A 21,345-nucleotide genomic window follows, 5' to 3' on the forward strand; every position below is an offset into this window, starting at 1 on the left:
CATCATATGCTGGTACATATCTTTATTTCTCATGTGTGAATTTAGGATTGCCATGTGATCCTAATTTTGAGGGGTGTCTTTTCTATTAAAAGTACAGTGGTGCCCCGCAAGACGAACGCCTCGCAAGACGGAAAACCCGCTAGACGAAAGGGTTTTCCTTTTTGGAGGCGCTTTGCAAAACGAATTTCCCTATGGGCTTGCTTCGCAAGACGAAAATGTCTTGCGAGTTCCTGCGGGTTTCCCCCCCTTTCCCCCCCTTTTCCTAAGCCGATAAGCCGCTTATCAGCTGATCCGCTGATAAGCCGCTTAACAGCTGATCGCTAAAAGCCGCTAAACCGCTAATAGCACTAATCCGCTAAGCTGTCAATGGGCTTGCTTCGCTATACGAAGAGCCTCACGGAACGGATTAATTTCGTCTTGCGAGGCACCACTGTATTCTGTTAATCTAGAAATTCAATAGCTACCAAAATCAACCAGGCAATGGAGCGACTCCCTTATCAGGAAAAGTTGCAGCATTTAGGACTTTTTAGTTTAAAGAAAAGATGAGTAAAGTAAGAGGTGACATGATAGAAGTTTATAAAATTATGCAAGGAATGGAGAAAGTGGATAGAGAAAAGCTTTTCCCCCTCTCTCATGACATTAACACTAATGGACATCCAGTGAAGCTGAACGTTGAACCTTATTTTTCTGGCGTTCTGCAGATTCCACTGTTTAGTCTTTTAGGCGTTATGTTAAATGTGTCAAGGTTGGGCATGTTCACCCATTTCTGCAAGCACGTTATGATGTCCAGATGGAGTTCAGGACAAACAATACCATCTGATTCTGATGACTGCATATGTTGGCCCAGAAAATGTAGTTCATACTTCTGCATCATGCAGTGGAAATTAACAGAAAATAACCAAGGTTCCTTGTTCCAAACTGTGCAACTTACTGTTAAAAGTTGGCATGACATCCCTGTCAGGAGCTCATCCTGCACTCGAGTAGGACCCTGGCAGAGACACATGCTCGATTGGCATGCTCTCTCCCTCCTGGTCAATTGTTTGGGAGCTTCAAAAGCTTTCTTCTGCCCGAACATCACAACGACCGATGCCAACAGACATCGGCACACTTAGGGATCCACAGAGTGTCCGCAGTTTGCATAACAGAACTCAGCAACTCAGCATTTTGGCTAATCTACTTTATGGTACATATAAAGACATACGGAGCACTGCAACATGGCTCCCTCTCTCTCTCTAGCATCAGAGAGCAAAGGACAATAGTCCCACTTCACGGAACACAGTAACACAAACATCCTGTCTCTGTCACTTCCCACTCTGTGGAGTCAAAACATACACCGTCATGTGATAGACAACAATCCCATGACTGTAATCATGGAGCAGGAATTCTAACAATCCCTTCTGATAGTTCATCTCCACTCCTCTCTTTCTGTCTGCTCTGTGACAAATATCTGCTACTGCTTTTTAGTGCATGACTCATGGAATGACAGAAATATGAACAATAGCATAAATCAGTGAATGAGGGATGAGCACTGCCTGCTTTCATTGCGGGTACCAAATGCATACTTAGGTGATCTGCTTAGTACAGATCAATGCACGATTTCATTTCGAACTAAAGGAGGCGAAATGATAAAATCATTCTGGAGTTAGGTATAGAAGGACATTTTGCTAGCATCAAGAACAACAACAACAAAAAACTTCCAGTAGTTTGACAGAAAAGAGGCCTGCAGGTAGGAGGTAAGAGTTGTGGGTGGCAGTGGGCCCTTCCGAAGCCCGTGTGGCACAGCAGTTGCCCTGGGATTTTGGGTGCTGCTTCTACTTGATTAACATGTTTAGTATGTACAGATCCCTTTGCTTAAAAAAATCTGGCTGTTCCACATTATGACAATGACAACAAAGAATATAAGGAGTAAACCCTACACAAATCCAGAGTGGAGTCCCTAAGACAGTTGGATGGTGCCTTGTACACCTCCTTCTGGCAACTCCTGCAATCAAGTAGGTGCTTTCCTTTGGATCACATCCGCGAGCCCGAGAAGGGGGTCTTGTTGTCTGGGCAGCCCAGGAGCTCCATCAGGACTCAGTTGAATCTTGCCCTTAGTTTTTTCCAATTTAATGATCAACATATATCTGGGAGCAAGCTTTAAGCCTTGGTCTTTGTGTGTCCCCACTTCCCCACTCATCAAGATCTAAAATGATACATAAAGTGAGAAGGGAGAAATAAATGTTCCTGTTCGCCTGCATATTTCCTTGTTTTCTACCATAGAAATGAAGGCTGTTTCAAGTTTTCTCATGCACATTCTCAGTCTGGATTTTTCTTTGGTGAGCAGAAAATATTACATTTGTACTCTTCATATTCTTCCCACCACCAACAGAATCAGTATACTTGTTACTCTGAACAATATTTTTAATGAATCAATCTATGTACTCTTTTTTGTTTCTATTGTTAAGCCTGACAAAATGACTGTCATGCAAATTAATTGATACGAAACATTCCATTAAGACACTGCTTTTCAAGCTTTCATTAAAACAATGCTTTATTTATATTAGTCACCTATTAGCCTAGTCCTCTAGGTGATGTGATATACAACAATTTTCTCAGCAAAATTAATTTGCAAATCATCAGCTACATTATCCCTATAGTGGTAAAAAATTGTGTTCTCAAATGCTGTCAGAACAGAGACTAAAATAATAAACAACATCTCCTTTAAAATAAATCTTGATATACAGTGGTACCTTGGATTAAGTACTTAATTCGATCCGGAGGTCCGTACTTAACCTGAAACTGTTCTTAACCTGAAGCACCACTTTAGCTAATGGCTGCTGCTGCCGCGCCGCCGGAGCACAATTTCTGTTCTCATCCTGAAGCAAAGTTCTTAACCTGAAGCACTATTTCTGGGTTAGCAGAGTCTGTAACCTTAAGCGTATGTAACCTGAGGTACCACTGTATAATATTTTTTAAAAAATAAAAGCTGCTAAGAAAATTTTGAAAGAACTAGATCAACTAAAACATCCTTTTCTGGCACAATAATGATACCCTTGCAGGTGGGCCTTTCTAGGGAGATTGCTTGACAGTTAGGGGCCCCCACCGAAAGGCCCCTTTCTCTCACTGCCACTCTCCATACCACTGAATTCAATGGGACATGCTCTCATATAAGTGTGTATATTAGAGTGGCTAACCTTGGCCCTGCAGCTGTTAGACTCCACCTCCCAACAGCCCCAACCAGCATGGTTAATGAGCAGGGATGATAGGACTTGGCAATATCTGGGGTACTACAGGTTAGTCACCCCTGGCGTAGCCTTAATCTTCCCCCGAGCTTCGCTGTGCACCCCAGCACATCTCCTACATCCTGGTCCTGTTGTTACCTATACCTGCCACTCTAACAGTGCTACACCATATCTCATTTCCCCACAACCTATGCCTCCCTCCAGTATATATTTCTCTCCTCTGTCTCACACATAGAGCTTCTGAGTCGAGCAGCAGACAGGGACTGCCAGCCCAGCAGAGGCTCAAAGCAGCATCTTGAACAGCTGTTTACTTGGCTGAACTTCCAAGTCCTGCAGGTCTTCACCTTGTTCTCAGTTGACAGCCGAGTCACATCTGCCCGTGACCCTTCTAATTCAGTGCCAATTATGTGTTCCTTGATTTTATAATGAACCCCTGGACTGCTGAGAATAAAGGATGAAGACAGCCTAATTCCAATGACCATCTGTGTAACTTCTCCTGGAAGCAAGAGATAAAAGTCATTATTTAGCTTTCCTGTGAGCATCCATTTAGGTGGCCCAGGAATTCTTGGTGGGGAAGGAAGCAAGGACTCAATTACGCACATTTTAAAAATAAGAGAATAGTAGAGGGAGAGGTGATTGGAGGGTAATTGCGAAGAGGGGTAGGGGAGAGGGGCGGTGCTATGATGGAAGTGAATGAACAAGATTCTAGGCTATTAAACAAGCCTGGACTGACAACCTTCAGCACTTGGGCATAAAATTGACTCTGTAGCTTTTCATAGGCATAGCAAGTCATAAAAGAGTTTGCATTCTCCTATCACTTTGAAATCACTTCTGAACAGAAAGCAAAGAGGCCCCTTTTTTGGGGAAGGAGGGAAACAGTTGATGTGTAGCTTCCAAATCCACACTTCTGTGCTTTTGCATTCAGGCCTTTTAATAGCAAATATGATCTTTTATTCAAAGGTCCTAGATTTCCAGGTCAGGTCCTAGATTTTGTCTGAGCACCAGTCTGCTTGGCTGTGTACTCAAGCATCTTTGTTTTCTCCCCTTGTCCACCTGCTTCCAGCCTTGGGCTATCTTCTGTTTCCAGTTCCTTGGACAGACTACTCAGCTGTGATCTTGGATTCAATTGATACTGGCTTCTGTTCTCTCCCTTCCCCCAGTGTAACATTGGGTGCTGTGTGTGGATATTCTTACTTCTTCTGACTCCAGCTCTCATCAGCAGACTCCTAAAATGTGCAAACTTGCGAGAACTTACTTCTGGTGGCCAAACCTTGATCTGGGGGACTTTATTCCAGCACCTACCCTGCATTGTCAAATGCATCATCAGGACCTTTTACCTGGTAGCAGATCATCACCCAGCTCAGGAATTACTTTGCCCTGACCCTTTCTGGCTGTGTACACTTCCAGGCCAACCCCTTATCTAGGTCAGAATTTGGTAACATGGCATCCTGAGTGAGGACAAAATTTGGAGCCCTCCTTCCGATATTTCTTATGTTCACAATAATTTATTTTGGTATAGTTGCAATTTAAATGGATCTTCTCAGTAGGTATCCATATAAATATAGGTATTAATAATAATAATAATAATAATAATAATAATAATAATAATAATAATTTGGTGCCTGCTCAGCTTAGCACCCTGTGCAGGAGAACCACCCTCACCACTTTATTTTAATTTTTTTAAAAATGAATTTTATTAGTATTTTCCATACAACAACAACACGAAAGATATCAAAAGATAACAATACACAACACACAAAAATCAACATTCGAAAACTAAAAAAGGAAAAAAGACAACAACAACAAAATATTATATTAACTTGTAAGACACCCTCACCACTTTAACTCCAGCACTGCCCTTATTGGAAAACATTTAATATTAATAATAAAAAATACTTGAACAACATGTACTTTGACTGGTTTTTGATCCTAACTGATGCATTGCTTTTACCTTCTTTAAAACATCTCTTTAAAAACATCTCATTTCATGGACATGTTGTTTTACTCAGAATTGGCCTATTGAAATTAATGAACCAAGCTGAGTCATGTTCACTCATTTCAGTGGGACTGCTCTGAGGTAAACTCCATTGAATTGCTACCTGTGGTAAGTGCACAGCTGACCTTAGTGTTAGGCAGAGTGAGGAGAAATATAAACATGCATGTGCAGCCTATGGTGACACTGAAATGTGTTGATGATGTATTTTCTAAATATAAGTTACTATCTATATTTAAATGTTCACAGAATGCTAAATAGAGCAGTTTATTGGTCTAATAATTCATAGCCTATTTGAAAAGTGCTCCTTCCCCATGTTAAGGCTATAATCCTATACTGGAAGTCATAGGATTGTGTTGTTAGTCTCTTTCTCCCTCTCCCCCTCATTTTTGAAAAAAAAACAACAGCAATTAGACAAGGCTTACTTAAGTGTCGCATATGCAAATAATCAGTGGGAGATGGGTGGGGGAAGTCTTTGGAACAACCCTGTGAGGTAGGTTAGGCTCAGTCAACACATGTGGAATTGCACATAAGATGGCTAGCAAACATTTTTTTTGCAATTTGTTGTAAAATATCAGGACAGTGGAAAGTTGCAAAACAGCAGTCCATGCTGGTAACATATGTGCAGAAGCAGTAGTTATTCCCAATGGATTGGCTATGTGGGGTGTGTGTGTGTGTGTGTGTGTGTGTGTGTGTGTGTGTGTGAAATATAAGGGCCCAATCCACTTATAGTGTACAGGCCCCAGGAAATCCTATTAGCACCCCTGCCTGTAAGGCACTTGGCACTGCCTTAGGAATGAAATTGCTAACTGTCGAGACAATTGAGCAGGGGGGACAAAATGCTACTATACATGTAAATAAAATATCAGTATTGTTTCATTGAAGAAGTGTACAACTAAGGTGATCTGCCACAAACCAGTTCAAAAAACAAACCAGCGAAAATTAGGGAGGTCATTATGCCTATCACCTGTTAGTTATCTGAGGGTATGGCCAGAATATAAATGGGTTTGCCTTCATTAGGAATGCTTTGTGAATATTCATTTCATCTTCTAAAAGCGATTAAAGGATCAGAGGAAGTTTATTGCAAGGCACTTATAATAACTGGGGTGATCTGAAACATGAAAGCAAGTCATCTAAGAGACAGTGTGGTTTATCTTGTTAACAACATCAATTAAATGAAGATGATCAAAGTGTGTAATACTAAGCAGGATCTGAAGGCAGCAGATGGGCAGCTATGGCTTTTAATTTCTTTTAATAAAGGAGTAAGAGGACTTTAAATAAAATGGGGGTAAACCATTAATAAAAAGTAAACCAAGTTCATAATTTAAGCTTTGGCACACAGAATTTAGTTGAAAGGAAACTAAAAATTAAAAAGCCTGATAAAAAAGTAAAATAAGTCTGTAAGGCTAAGCTGTGGGTTTTCCATATGACTCATGACATCTAGACTTGGTAGTATTCAATCAACTTATTTCACTCCCTGGATTAAATATCTTAAAACTGTTCATCAGTTTGAGCCTTACTTATCTGCCCTGACTTACATTGCTCTTTGACGAACAATCTAAGACTGTGAACTTTCAATCAATGCCATCCAAGGTACTGAAATGTCTGCTATTCTAAGACTGCACCTATCCATCTGTGAACTGAGAGGGTGGTAGTAGAACTTCCTCTATTATTTGCTTAACTGAGCTTTTGTTCTGCAGTGATCAGAATGAACTTTTAGAAGCCTTTTTCATATGTTCGCGTGTGCACACAGTTTGCATCCCCTCAAACTGTGCACTTTAAAGGACTTTAAAATTATCAGTGCAATTCCCTATTCTAGCCAATCAGGGATACACTTTGATAACCACCGTCTCCTCTCCCCCACCGACATACAAATTACTGAAAGGGGATGCTTCCAATTAATCTTCAACGTAACAGGAGTAGTTTAGATGGATTTGTGAGGCGTCAACATTTATTAATAAATAAAATTCTAGCAGTTGTCCTGAGTCAAGGAACTGCAAAAGGCAAAGCAACTATGAATCTTGTATACAATGAATAAAAATGAAACCAGTGGACAGGAGCAAATTCAGTAGCATTAAATGTAAAAATCAGATGTTCTATAGACTTGAGTTTCTGGTAATTGAAGATGGCATTGATATACCACTGCCAGGGCAAAAAGGCATTGCAAGTGATGGATTTCAGTTTATCATTTTGGAGTATCAGCAGCATGAATTGGCTGAGTGAAGAGTCCATGTAGCACAGACAACTCGTAAACTGCTTAGCATCTCACAGGGGCCTGCTGCTTTAAAGAAGGCAGGCTAGTGAGAAGAATAAAAATTGCCTATGTATATATTTAGAGTTGTGAAGTGCCTTTACAGCCACTGTCTTGGCAAAAGGTGTTTATTTGCTTTAGCCTCATCGTGTTGATAAAATAAAAAAGGAAGATAAGTATAATTCTCTATGAAGAATTCTCTATGAATGTCAAATAGGTTTGATGTGACAGTTCAGTTCTATACATGTCAGCTGAAAAGTAAGCCCCACTGAGTTCAGTTGCACTTACTCCCAGGTAAATATATATATATAGGCTTGCAGTCTGCATGCTTATGTAATTTGTGGAATTTATCACACTTCACACTTCATACTTGTGTACTTCAAGGGAGCACTTAACACCTAAGATCATAACAGAACTTGCACATCATTTGTTTTGAAACTGAAGCATCTTCTGTCTTCATTGTTCCTAAATGCTTTGCTTTGGAGCATCAAGAACAACAACTCACTGGTGTTCTTCCTATATGCTCTCTCTGAAGTGACCCTAGGAGCCAATCCTCAGTGGGTTGGCGCACCTTCTTTCAGTCTGATTAGCTCCAATCAGCACAGAGGGTTAAAAGACTTCTCAGTGGCTTCAGAGCTCCCCTTTCATACTGATTGGGTAGCTCTAGGATACTGGAGACAGGGACCCTGCTACAAAAGTAGTGATGGGTCTTCATCCCCCCTACAAGCCAGATTATTACACTTCTGCCAATGACACTGCAGAAGAGAGCATGGTTGAGGGTGGACACTTCATTTGCAGATGACACTGGCCGGGCCTGTTCAGAGTCACCATTGCGACACATGAAACAAGAGTGCAATCTACAACAACACACCCAACACTCCTCTGCAGCTGCACATTGCAGGGGAAATAGTTTTACTATTTTGGACTGGTTCCGCTATATCTGTTTGGTGCAACTAGAGGAACATGATATACAAAGGGAGGAAGCTGCATAGGGATGATTCACCCACATACACACCTCCCTCCCCATCACAGTCATGCTCCCTCTCATTAAGTAACGTTTGCCATTTATGGGGTGACGGGCATCTGTGGTGGGCCATACTGAAGGCCTGCAAAGGTCACATGCTGCCCTTGGGTTCCTACAGATGTGTGATGGTGTAGTGGTTAAAGAGCAGTGGACTCGTAATCTGGTGAACCGGGTTCGATTCCCTGCTCCTCCACATGCAGCTGCTGGGTGACCTTGGGCTAGTCACACTCCTCTGAAGTCTCTCAGCCCCACTCACCTCACAGAGTGTTTGTTGTGGGGGAGGAAGGGAAAGGAGATTGTTAGCCGCTTTGAGACTCCTTCGGGTAGTGATAAAGCGGGATATCAAATCTAAACTCTTCTTCTAAAAAATTGAGGTGCCTGGCTTTCACACTGAATCTAGTCCATCATGCTGTTTTAGTTTTATTTGTCATCTTTTTTTTCTTTTCTTTTTTTAGAGGACTATCACGTCATATGTTTCTTTGGAATGCACACGAGTATGAAACATGCTGAGAACTTTGAAAATAAAAAGATGACCTCTCTGCACCTCCTATTTGAACAGTACAGTCTTTGAACATTAGCATATCAATGGACTGAAAGCATGTAGCTAACATTGTGTGTTCTGTATCTCTAGTTGACATTTTTGTGGTTGTACAAATTTGTATGTGTAGTTTTCTGTTTTCGTTGCCAGTGGCCTGAGCAATGGAATAAACCTGCAATATTAAAACAAAAACAAAAACTCAACCTCCCCGCCCCCCAGCAGTTTCTTGTTTCACGAAACGGAATTGAATTGGGGAAAGTGTTGAGAGTATTGTTTATTGTTCTTTGCAGTTGGGAATGCACGACTGCTTAGCCAGTTAATGTACCATGTGATTTAAGGAAATGACCCTGAAAGAAATATAGCACTCCAGGTGCTTTTAAGAAACTAGCAAATCACTGAAGCCTGAGTAATGCAGCAAACAATCAACACCATGGTGGCCTCTGAAACATGCTCCCGTGTTAGGTGCATTTCAGAGTGGCAAGGTGCTTGTGTGAACCACATAGTGGCAGCAACTTCCACTTTGCCAACAAAACCCAGTTTTTTTAATGGGGGGAGTGGCATGATTGTTACCACTGCTACTGCTACAAGCAGCAGGCTAAATATAGCTGTACCAACACAGCTGAATTTTAAGCAGCAAACACACTGCTGATGGTATACATGCAGGGAACCTGAATGTACACTGTCTGCCACTTTACATATGCACATTTTGTCTACCATTGACATGAGCACGAAGTGATGACTTTTGTGTGTAAATGAGTCATCAGGTAACAATCACTGCAGACAGTGCTTCAGCGTTAATTCAAAAGCAATATCCTGATGCTGAACAGTACCTAAAGTCAACAGTAAAATCTCATTCCTGTAACAAGTGCAAAATATGTCAGAAAGCAGTAGATCAGACTGATATAGCAACACAGTGGTGTTGGGTGCCCATTGAGGCTGGTGGGGAAGCAATCAGGGAGGCCAACACACTGTAGGGGGAGCCAGAACTGACGACAGGTGGAGCCATCCAATTCTAGTTTAGTCTCTCTTCTCCTCCCTGCTGTGTTCTACAAGGGCAGCACTTAGTTGCAGCCATTGGTAGCCCTACTCAGAGTAACCTGCTGAAATTAATGGACATGATTAACTGGTCCATTCATTCCAATGGAAGCTGATAGACGGGGCCACTCCTTGAATGAATTTAAGTGAGAAGGTTGGCAATTGGGGCTGGCTGAGGGCAGACTGAAGTCTGTGGGGCAGTGCATAATTGACCCTTAACAGACCAGCCTCCAGTATGGCTGGATTGATCACCCCATGGGGATAGCCTAGGTGAAGAGGTGAGTGTTAAACTGGTGTCTAAATGTGAATACTTTAGGTGTATACAATTCTTCCAGGTTGATGTCACTAGGGATTGCTGGGGGTGATTGAACCTGGCGCCTTCTGCATGCAAAGCAGATGCTGTACCCCTGAGTTGTTGTTGTTGTTGTTGTTGTTGTTGTTGGCGGCATCTGTCTGTCTTGAGAGACAGTGGAGTTTGCCTCTGGGGATGAAGTCAAACCTCTGTGTTAGCACCTTCCATGGAGTGCATGCCTGGGCAGTGTATATGGGGGTCCTGAGCTGCCCAGGCGACAATACCTTCCTCTCAGCCTGATGTGGTGTCACGGCTAAAATGGCCGCTGTTTCTTTAATGCGAATAAAGCTGGGTCAGCATGACTCAGCGGCCTGCAGCAGGTTGTATATATAAAGTGAGAAATGTTAGTTTGTGCTGAGGCTGGTGTTTGGGTTGGTTGGTTGGTTAGTGCTGGTGTGTATAGTTATTCAGTCGTGTTTTGCACAAAGACTTTTAAGAATAAAACTCTGCAAGGATATTCTCGTGGACTCTTTTATACAGACAAGGGTCCGAGGACCAGGCTGAGGAGACAAAGGGAGGTCAGAACCCTTTCCTTCTTTTTTTTTTTTTTTGCTTTTTACAAACACTGACATGTGGTCCAAAGGCAAGCAGAGTAATACGTTTGGCGCCACCTTGGTTACAGGAGTTTCTAGAAGGAGGCATGCAAGGTGCCATCCAGATACCTTAGGGTTGCCACTCCAGATTTGTGTAGGGTTTGCTTCTAAGCCTTTTCTTTCCCTAAAGATGTCCTGCAAGGCCACAGAGGTTTTCCTTCTCCTAGATGGGCTACCTTCCGAGGTTAGCATGCCCGTTCTGCCCCCCACTTCCCTCAACAGCACATGTAGAAATCACCTTCTTGACCACTGGACTTGATATTGGTTTCGTCTGCTCAATCTTCCCTGTAATATAACCTCAGCATAACTTCAGTCTGTAACCCACTGAGGCATTTTAACTTCTTTTTTAAGCAAGCAAGCAAGCAAACAAACAAAAACGTATCTTTGCCTTGACCGACTCTAAGTGAAGTTGCTGGTGAAACTGTCAGCACTTGGAATACTTGAGCTCCAAGATGCTCCATCTCACTTATTCCCTGAGTCACATTTTCTAAAAGTACAGGGTTCTTAAGTTTGGCATTGCACAGTAGGGTGCGCATCACATCTCAGTGCTACACTGTTTTATTTATCATCTGCTATGTTTGCTTCCTGTAAGGCTGAGGTTTTGGAGGGGACTTGTGATGTTTCTAGGAGTTGGTGCGTGAATCTTATCTGGAGAAGTGATATTTATTGGACTGTTGCTTGAGGGATGCATATATCTCCATTCATGTTTGTATTTGTGTGTGTGCATGGTTATCTTCTGTTTTTTTCTCTGCCATTTCTCTTATCAGTATTTTAATTAAATGGAGCGTTTTCTGGTTATAAGCATCCTGAAAGTCTTTCAGATAAATTTTGCTTATAATTCTGTACAAGCCTAAAATTATGTGCTTATGTGGACCTTTTTAATATTCCAGTCTTCAATGAAGTCACACTGCATACTCATTATTTTTATTCAAAGCTATATTTTAACTAAGCTGGGTGCTTGTTTGTTTTTGTTGACTACTTTTCTTTTTCTGGAACTTTCCCATTCCATTTTTGTCACATCGGCTAACAAAAAATCCTTAATAGATTTAGGATTATCACTGAAAAGAAAAAAGGCTTGGGCCACATTTACACCACACATTTAAAGCACTATGATACCACTTTAACAAACATAGGTAAAGGTAAAGGTCCAGTCGTGACCGACTGGGGTTGCGGCGCTCATCTCGCTTTATTGGCCAAGGGAGCTGGTGTTTGTCCGCAGACAGCTTCCGGGTCATGTGGCCAGCATGACTAAGCTGCTTCTGGCAAACCAGAGCAGCGCACGGAAACGCCATTTACCTTCCTGCCAGAACGGTACCTATTTATCTACTTGCACTTTGATGTGCTTTCGAACTGCTAGGTGGGCAGGAGCAGGGACCGAGCAACGGGAGCTCACTCCATCGCGGGGACTCGAACCGCTGACCTTCTGATCGGCAAGTCCTAGGCTCTGTGGTTTAACACATGGCTTCCCCCAAAGAATCCTGGGCATGCTTAGAGTTGTTAAAAGCTATAATTCCCAGAGTGGCTTAACAATCATCCCCTCTTCCTAGGGAACTCTGTTCACTATGCTTTTGGACACCTCTTAAGATATTGCAACCAAATTTTGCATTTTCATTCCTGAGATCAAGGAGCAGGTTTTCAGCTGTTGGGATATAATTGGATGCCATTCTGAACCAAGAGGGTAGACTGAACCTTTCAAAACTGTTCTGATTTTCTTAGAATTTTCAAGCAACACCAGGTATAAGAGTGCTAGTATAATTTAAAACAACAAAATCCACCCCCCAAATCCCAGACCAGCAAGAAGGCCCCCTTTTCTGCCTCCATTGCATCTTTAAGTAGCTACCCAGTGCAGCTTTTGTGTTGTCTTGGGCCTGTTAGCATCTCCAAGGAATGCAGTTTTAAACCCTTTGGAACCCAGTGTGAATTGTTTACAAGGCACTTTGAAGGTAAAGTGACATGCTTCCAAGCAAGCTTGAAACTATGTATTTCTGCCCCCTGGCTTATTGAAGTTTGCCAAGGGGGTATGACTGAGTGGATCCGCTGGCTAACACAACCTTGTGGGAGGGAGTGGTCTCTACTGTCTTGAAGGAAGCAGTGGCTCGACCAGTTCTTAAAAACAAAAAAGGGGGGGAGGCCGCCCTGGACTTTGTGTCAGTTACTGCCTGGTCACAAATACTCGGTTTTTAGGGAAGGTAATTGAGAGGGTTGTAGCACAACAATTGCAAGTACACTTGGATGAACTTGGTTATCTTGACCCATTTCAATGTGGGCTCACGCCTGGTTATGGGACTGAACCAGCCTTGGTCACCCTGATGAATGACCTGCATCAGGAGAAGGGCAGGGGGAGTGCAACCATGTTATTTTTACTTCTTCTCTCAATAGCCTTTGATATCATTGATCATGGAATCAGAGGTGGATTTAGGGCAGTGCGACTGGTTCCATGGCATTGGGTGCCTAGCCTAGGAGGCGTCGCAATTATGATGTAGTGAACTGATCAGAATGGAGAGTGAGAGATGGGGTGTGTGTGCCAAATGTTGGCCTTGCACAGGGTGCTGCTGAAATTTGAAAGACCAAAGTCTGCCCCTGAGCCAACTTAGTGAGAAGGATATTTGAGGCACTGCTTTACAGTGGTTCCAAATCTACCTCCAAGGTTGCTTTCAGAAAATAGTATTAGGTGGTTGAGGTTTGGCCCCCTGGCAGCTGGGCTGTGGGGTGCCACAGGCTACCACCTTGTCCCAATGCTGTTTAACATATATTTGAATCTGTTGCGAGTGGTCATTAGGAGATTTGAGGTGATATGCCATCAGTATGCTGATGTCACCCAGCTCTATTTCTCTGTAACATCTGAGTGAGGAGAGGCCAAGCAAGCTTTGGACTGGTGCCTAGACTCAGTGGCAGACTGGATGAGGGCCAACAAACTGATTCTGATTCCTGACAAGACAGAGGCACTATGAGTGGGTGGTTCCCAAGTTTACTGTAGAATAGATAATCGGCTAATTGCCTCCAAGGTCTTGCTCTACTTGGTCTTCTGCATAGGCCATGCAGCTGTGCATACTACTTGTTAAGTTGTGGGTGAACATATCAGACAACACAGCAATTCTTCAAACAGCTCTTGTTTATTCAGAAGCCAGAACAGAACTGAACTGAAGAGCTCAGTCAGCCTGCTTATATAGAGCTCCAGAACAACGTAACTGTAGCAACTTTCTAAAACTATCCAATTGCTGAATGTCACTTTTGATCCTTCATTTGCATAACTATCTACAGTATCCCCCTGCTGGCCCAGGGTGAGAACTTCAGTACATAACACTATTATCTCCCCTTCCCCTTCTCATGAGGTCTCCTGCTTTCATGGAGATGGGCTGTCCAGCCTGTCACCCAAGGGACACAGTTGTTGCTTCTTGTTCCACCACTCTTACTTGTTTTCTCAGAATCTCTCAATGGAAGCGCTGCACCCCTAAACTGAGGTCATGGGAAATGTGTATTCTCATTATATTCTGAGCATTGATGCTGAAATCTGCATATTTTCATAAAGTAGTTAAAGCAAGCAAGTGTCAGTTTTTGTCTGGTTTACTGAAAGGAGTGATTTGTAGTAGGAATTGAGTTCCTTTATTGTTCATGAATTACCAACATTTGAATGTTTGGGTAAGATTGTTTTTCCAGTAGTCATAGAGCATGACAATAGTGTGAAAGAAAGAAAGAAATGCACAGTGGAAAGTTGTTGTTTTTGTGTGTAAGCAAACACTATTTATTGCCTGTTGACAACTTACCCATTCACAGACGTTAGCACTAGCTGTGTCATTCAAACTGATGAAGCGTGGTTGTTAATCCATCACTTCCCTACCATTTATCTAAAGGAAAACCCGCCATATCTCCCCCCCCCCCCCGCACACCATATTATGCTGTGTGAGTTTGGGATAGCTCAGTCGGTGGAGTAGGAGCCTCTTAATCTCAGGGACATGGGTTCAAGCCCCACATTGGGCAAAAGATTCCTTCATTGCAGGGGGTTGAACTAGACAACCCTCATGGCTCCTTCCAACTCTGGAATTCTGTGAATCTATGAATGCATTGTTTTCTACAGTTCTTCCTGGAGGCTGTCCATAATATATTTGGGCCCTGATATGAGGCAGGAGGATGAACCTCCTGCATTGGGTGCAGACCCTAAGGAGAGCATGCTGGGTAGGTTGGTTGGAAGTGGCACATTAATCTCTCTCATGGGGCTTGCAGCCCACCCAACACAACCTGCTAAAAAGTGAAGCTCATTTGAGCATGCTGCAATGGAACAAGAGTCAAACTCAGTATTACAAATAATTCAGAGACAGCGATTAAGAATTAATCACCACTCTGTGCTGCTGGCCATGTTGGCTGGGGCTGACAGGTTTTCCTGGGGACAGATGAAAATCCTCTCAGACCTGTGCTTGGCAGTCACAGGGCAAATGGAAGAAATCACAACCCCAACAGCAGTGTGGATGAGCCCTCCCTAAGTGTTATGTACTGAGTTGAATAGGATCCAAAATGCAGCAGTCTGATTGGTCCTAGAACAATAGGACCCAGAATGCAGCAGTCTGATTGGTCCACAGGAGCCACCCAATCCAGCTCCAGGAGGAAGTGAATCCGCAACCTGATTGACCTACAGGAGAATCCCGGAATTAGCCAATCACGTGGGGCCCATTGTGTAAATAATGTATATAAAGCAGACATTCTGGGGGAACTTCCATTCCTCCTCACCACTATGAGCTGAATAAAGAGCATGAAATCCACTCTCGACTCCGAGTATATTTCACTAAGTGTCTTATGCAGGTTGCAGCTCACAGCCCATTTACTCACCAGGCTGCTGTTAAAATAAGCAGCATGTGAACATAATATCTGGGGACGCCTGAATATTATTGTGAATTGCTTATTATATTTAGTATATTCTGTTGATTCCTATAATATTTTTGAACATTTTAGTTAGGAAAGGTAAAAATGGGTTCTCCCTAACACATATTGCTATTTGCATACTCTCCCTATGATTAAGTGGCCATAAGCTGCGCGCACACACACACCTGTGTGAGAGAATGTATTTGATCTGCTACTAAAAACATCATTCCTCTTTTTTCCCCATATATGTCCAGAGCACAGATAAAATAGTTACATCCACTTTTCCTTCCGTTTGTACAGAGTGCTAAAAATAAAACAGAATGGTAATTGAACCACTCTTTCAATGACATAAATAGGCTTTTTCATGGCATTTTCACAGCAATCAATATCTCTGATTCATTTGCTGCCCTCCCAGTGCACCCATAATTCCTATAATTTTCGCATTTCCTTCAGAGTAGCCAAGATATTTGTCATGAGCGCTGAGTTTGGATTGTGTGATCTGTTTAAAAGATAAAAATGCGGAACACTTAAAACAGATAGGCAGGTTTTTATTTGTCAAATGTGATTTCAATGCATTGCCTAGGAAGCAAGCTGGTCGTCTTATCTGGTTTTTACAGTGTCCCCTATTTAGCCAATCTGTCATAAAGACACCTCTGATTTGAACTGGTCAGACTGACGGAGACAGCCTTCTACACAATTTCCTTGGGATGCTGCCGTCAGCGTGGGGAAGAAGCTATTTGTACAGTTACAAAATAAAGAGCTTGTCAGTGGTCTATGAAGGAGAGATTTATTTAGCAAAATAAATGTTTCCATTTCCAGGAACGATGGGTGATATCTAATTCCTGTACTTATCATTGTAGCAACTGTTGAGGCAGCCATTCATTGAAAATGAGGCAAGGTAATTTTTGCCAATTTCCCCTTGCCCTGGAAGCCCCCATCAGTCCCCCAAATCTGCTCTGGGGGATTGGGGGTGGGTTTTAAGAACAGATTTGAGATGTGTATGCTGGAGACTGCTAAAGGGAGGAGGATCAGTAACATCCATCTATTCTGCAGTTCAAAATGCAAATAAGGATAGGAAGTCAGTGGGCTGTTGGGAACTCTCACCAACCTGAAATTGGGTATGAGTTGCATCAGAGAAAAGTGAGTTCTGAGGATCTCAGGTACGCAGGGAGAAGTGGATTTCTACAGTTTTAAACTATACTACCAGTTCCTCTGCGCTGCAGAAATGTGGGAGTACTGCAGAACTTAATCCAGAACAAGATCGTAAGAACAATACAGTATTAGGTGTGCTCAGAAGCACGCCTTTAGATTTCCTAAGCAATGAAACTTGAATTATTCTGGTATAAATTAAGGCTCTGCTGGGGATATAGCTCAGTGGCAGAGCATTTGACTGCAAATTAAGGCTCTGTTGTTATTTATGAATTTCTAAATTACTATCGACACTAAAAGAAAGACTTCAAAAAATGTATTAGAGAGGAGAAGTTTAATTCTATCTGTCTACATCATATGCCTACCAGAGATATCAGAGGTTAGTGTAGATAATTCACTAATGTAATTTCAATAATATATTTTCATTGATCTAAAACGTTTGTTCCCATAAAAAAAATCATAAGAGGAATTAAAGATGTGTAAATATGACATGATTTCTCATTTCTGACCATCATTCATTTTATCATTAATCAAGGGCAGTCCTGGCTACAGATAGTTCAGTAATGTAGCCTAGAGGATATCGAGTCAAGGATAATGGTCAAGTAGGTCTAAATTAGAGGTGGTGGAGAAACTCATTTCTCCTAATTCACACTTAACCAAAACAGTGCACAAACAGAAGCAAAGCTGGTGCCAAATATATTGCTTTGTTTTCCTTTGGACTACATCACCGAGGCTGAGAGAGGGATCTTTTCATCAGGGTAGCTCAGGACTTCCATACACACTGCCCAGGCTTTCACCCCAGAAAGGACACTTTGGCTCTGCAAGTGCAGCAAAAAAGCAACAAACAGGGGAGGCAGCAGTGAACTGTGCTGCAAAATTCTGCAGTCTTTTGGATTTTGTGATGCAGTACTCCAAAAGGTATGCATCTGGGGAAAGTGTGAATAAAAACGAATATATTACTGAAAATAGCATACCTTGATACCATTTATTAGACAATGGCTACATGCAATCATTGCTATATTAGGAGAAATGAGCAGTAAAATGGAGATTAATTTTTCTGAGGATTAAGAATTGCAAACTGATGCAGAAATGTAGTGAACTTGAATTTAAGAATGGAAAAATGAGAAGCCAAAATTTTCAGATTTGTCCATCCCTATGCCTGATTATGGGACGCAGGTGGCGCTGTGGGTTAAAGCTTCAGCGCCTAGGGCTTGCCGATCGAAAGGTCGGCGGTTCGAATCCCTGCGGCGGGGTGCGCTCCCGCTGCTCGGTCCCAGCGCCTGCCAACCTAGCAGTTCGAAAGCACCTCCGGGTGCAAGTAGATAAATAGGGACCGCTTACCAGCGGGAAGGTAAACGGCGTTTCCGTGTGTGGCTCTGGCCCGCCAGAGCAGCGATGTCACGCTGGCCACGTGACCCGGAAGTGTCTCCGGACAGCGCTGGCCCCTGGCCTCTTAAGTGAGATGGGCGCACAACCCCAGAGTCTGTCAAGACTGGCCCGTACGGGCAGGGGTACCTTTACCTTTACCTTTACCTTATGCCTGATTATAGTTTTTAACAGAAAACCTCCAGAAGGATCCTTATCCTATGAGCTACTGCACCACCCTCCCCAGTTAATGCATAAAAAGCATTTATTGATGTGTATGTGGTACTGTCCCCTGCTGTTACTGTGGCACAGGTGTGCTTTGCTGCAATATTCCATCTGGACTAGTGTGACCACAGCATCCTTATAAGAAGATTTTAATTCTAATGGCCCATCATACAATCCTGCTCTAGCCAGGGCACACATAGGTTCAGAGTTCTTCATTGTTCTATGCATTAATACTTTTAAAATAAAATATAAAGTACACCCAGATTAATGGGTGCAGTTTAGGAAAGAAACTGCAGAGAATTATTAAGGCAATATTTGTTGCTGTTGTTTTTCTAGGTGTCAGAAGAAACACTGTACTCGCACGATGAAGCGGATGGTGCTCCTCAAGGAATGGACCAATATCGTGTCAGGAGACTTTCCTGCCGTAATCTCCAGCTTCCCCCTTTGGCGTTCAGGCAGCTGGAGCAGGCAGATTGGGACAGAAAGGGTGATCCAGAGACGGTGCCGAGGCCCACCAGCCTTCCGCTGAGAACTCTCCCACTAATTGCTATCACAGCTGCAGAGTCTGTCAGGTAAACATTGATTTGGAACCCTGCTTCTGCTTCTGTTCGGCTGCTGAGAGACTGCATTCTGGCAGCCGATGTCCTGGGTCCCTGTGATTAAAATGTTTGGCTCTTAATCACGGAGCGAATTAAGGCAGCTATAATGGAGAGCGTATTGAAGACAGGTTAATAAGATGGCAGTTCTATACCCATTGTTTTCATAGTAGTGGCAGAAAGCATAAGGCAAATGTGTGATGTGAATAGCACAGCTGATACCAAGCAGTCCCTCTGCTAACACAGGGACTGTCCAATCTTATTGGCTGAAAAAGAAGAAGAAGAAGAAAATGTATTTCAGCCTTCTCTCTGTGAGGAAGGCACTGGGGGCATAGTGATTTGGAAGCAATGGAAGGGTTGAAAAGAAGCACATGACTCCATCTTTGAATTGGCAGGTATTCTGGATTTTGATGCTGTAGCTGAATCTAATTCAGTGTTTCCCAAACTTGAATCTCCAGCTGTTGTTGGACTACAACTCCCATCATTCCTAGCTAGCAGGACCAGTGGTCAGGGATGATGGGAGTTGTAGCCCAGTAACATCTGGGGACCCAAGTTTGAGAAACACTGATATAATTGGTTGCAAGACTATGAGACATCATGTTGCTTCCGTGATCCCTGATAGGCTGTGATCACCTCAGAGAGAAGAAAATCTCTCTGTTATAACCACAGATGTGGAGGGTAGGAAGACATCCCACATGCACATACCCACCCACCAGTGCTACTGCTAGCATTCAAGCACCAGAAAACTTAGGGCATAACCTAGAGCTAAATACAGCACGGCCAGGTAGCTGCTGATGTGGCTACTTCTAGCTAGAAGCTATGCATCTATGGTGGCCTGTTTCCCCCAACACCCATTTATGGACCTGGCTATGAGCTGCTGTGGTTGCAGCTATTTTGATAAGTCACAAAAGTGTTGGTGGTTGCTGCAGGAGCTCTAAGAAATGTGAGCTCTGGGCTTCCAGATAGCTCACATGCTTTCTAAGCTCAGCATCTTGCATCAGTGCTAGAGGTGGGAGGAAGTGCTTTCAGCACAGCACCGGCAACCTATCCACCATACTGGAAGATTCCTGGAACCATGACATGGATGAGATAGTTTAGATGTGAAAACATTCACCCAGGAAGCTTGATTTCATGCATTACATATGAGGCAGCTGCGTTCTGAAACCAATCAATATAGAGTGGAAATGTCCAAGAAAATGTCATAGATCGACGACAGAAAATATCATGAGTCTCTGACGAGACTCATGCTTGCATCGCATCTGGAAGAGGAGATGTGAAAGTTTGCCTAAAATGTTTCCCAAAGTAATGAAAAAGGGGGTGTTATTGTTAGTAGATATGCTTGCTGCTGTTTTGTAGGCTTATGTACTGGAAAGGGATAGCTGGTGCATGAGAGGTTTCTCACAGCAGGTAGATCTCTGCAAGACATAAAAAAGAACACCATTGTCCTGCCTAACAAGCTTTGTTCAGGCATCATGCTCATTTAATTTGGTTTTGATTTACAAGGAAATAAATTTATAAATGAGATCAAGGGGGGAAAGAAAAGAGGAAAGTAATAATTCTGCATTGCACAAACAAACAACCCAACAGAAGCAATTACTGTTGTGCCTGTTTCTTTTCAAAAGCTATAACCTTTATTTCTTTACTGTGGAAAATTAAATGTTAGATGCATGAATCATCTTTGCACTTGCCACACACACACACACACACACACACACACACACTGCATATACAATATGTACAAGAAGGTATCCTCAGTAGTCCCAATATGCATCTGTAATCTGAAATTCTGTGTGTGGACCACCATCTCAGGAGTCTTGAAAAATCCATGTATTATATGGAAACTTGAAGGCTTTCATAAGGCTACAAAGAGCTTTGTGTCTTTGATGTTGTGAAAGAAAACTTAATGTGAGCATGGGTGAAAAGTTCGCTTAGAAACCTGAAACGCAAAGGGACTGAGCAGTTCCAAGACGAATGCTATCAAGATGATTCACACACCAGTGTTTTTGCTCACACGATAACTGCAACTATAATGCAATAATTTGGTTGAATGAAATAGCTATCAGATCAGTTGTCACTTAGGGAGTTTTCTAGTGACACTGTGTTTTCTAATGATGGAGTTTTCTAATGACCGAGAACCCTGCCAAAAATA

General features: G+C 42.6%; 1 protein-coding gene across 2 annotated transcripts in view; it reads left to right on the forward strand.

Annotated features, from left to right (window-relative positions):
- Nucleotides 1–21,345, forward strand: part of PDE4D (phosphodiesterase 4D) — a 645,912-nt gene that overhangs the window by 149,953 nt on the left and 474,614 nt on the right. For both annotated transcript variants that reach the window (XM_079995470.1, XM_079995472.1), the window contains exon 3: nucleotides 18,937–19,172. In XM_079995470.1, coding sequence (XP_079851596.1) covers nucleotides 18,937–19,172 — 236 coding nt within the window. The remainder of the gene's footprint in view (nucleotides 1–18,936; nucleotides 19,173–21,345) is intronic.

This window comes from Podarcis cretensis, assembly GCF_951804945.1.
Source record: "Podarcis cretensis genome assembly, chromosome: 11".
Taxonomy (NCBI): Eukaryota; Metazoa; Chordata; class Lepidosauria; order Squamata; family Lacertidae; genus Podarcis; species Podarcis cretensis.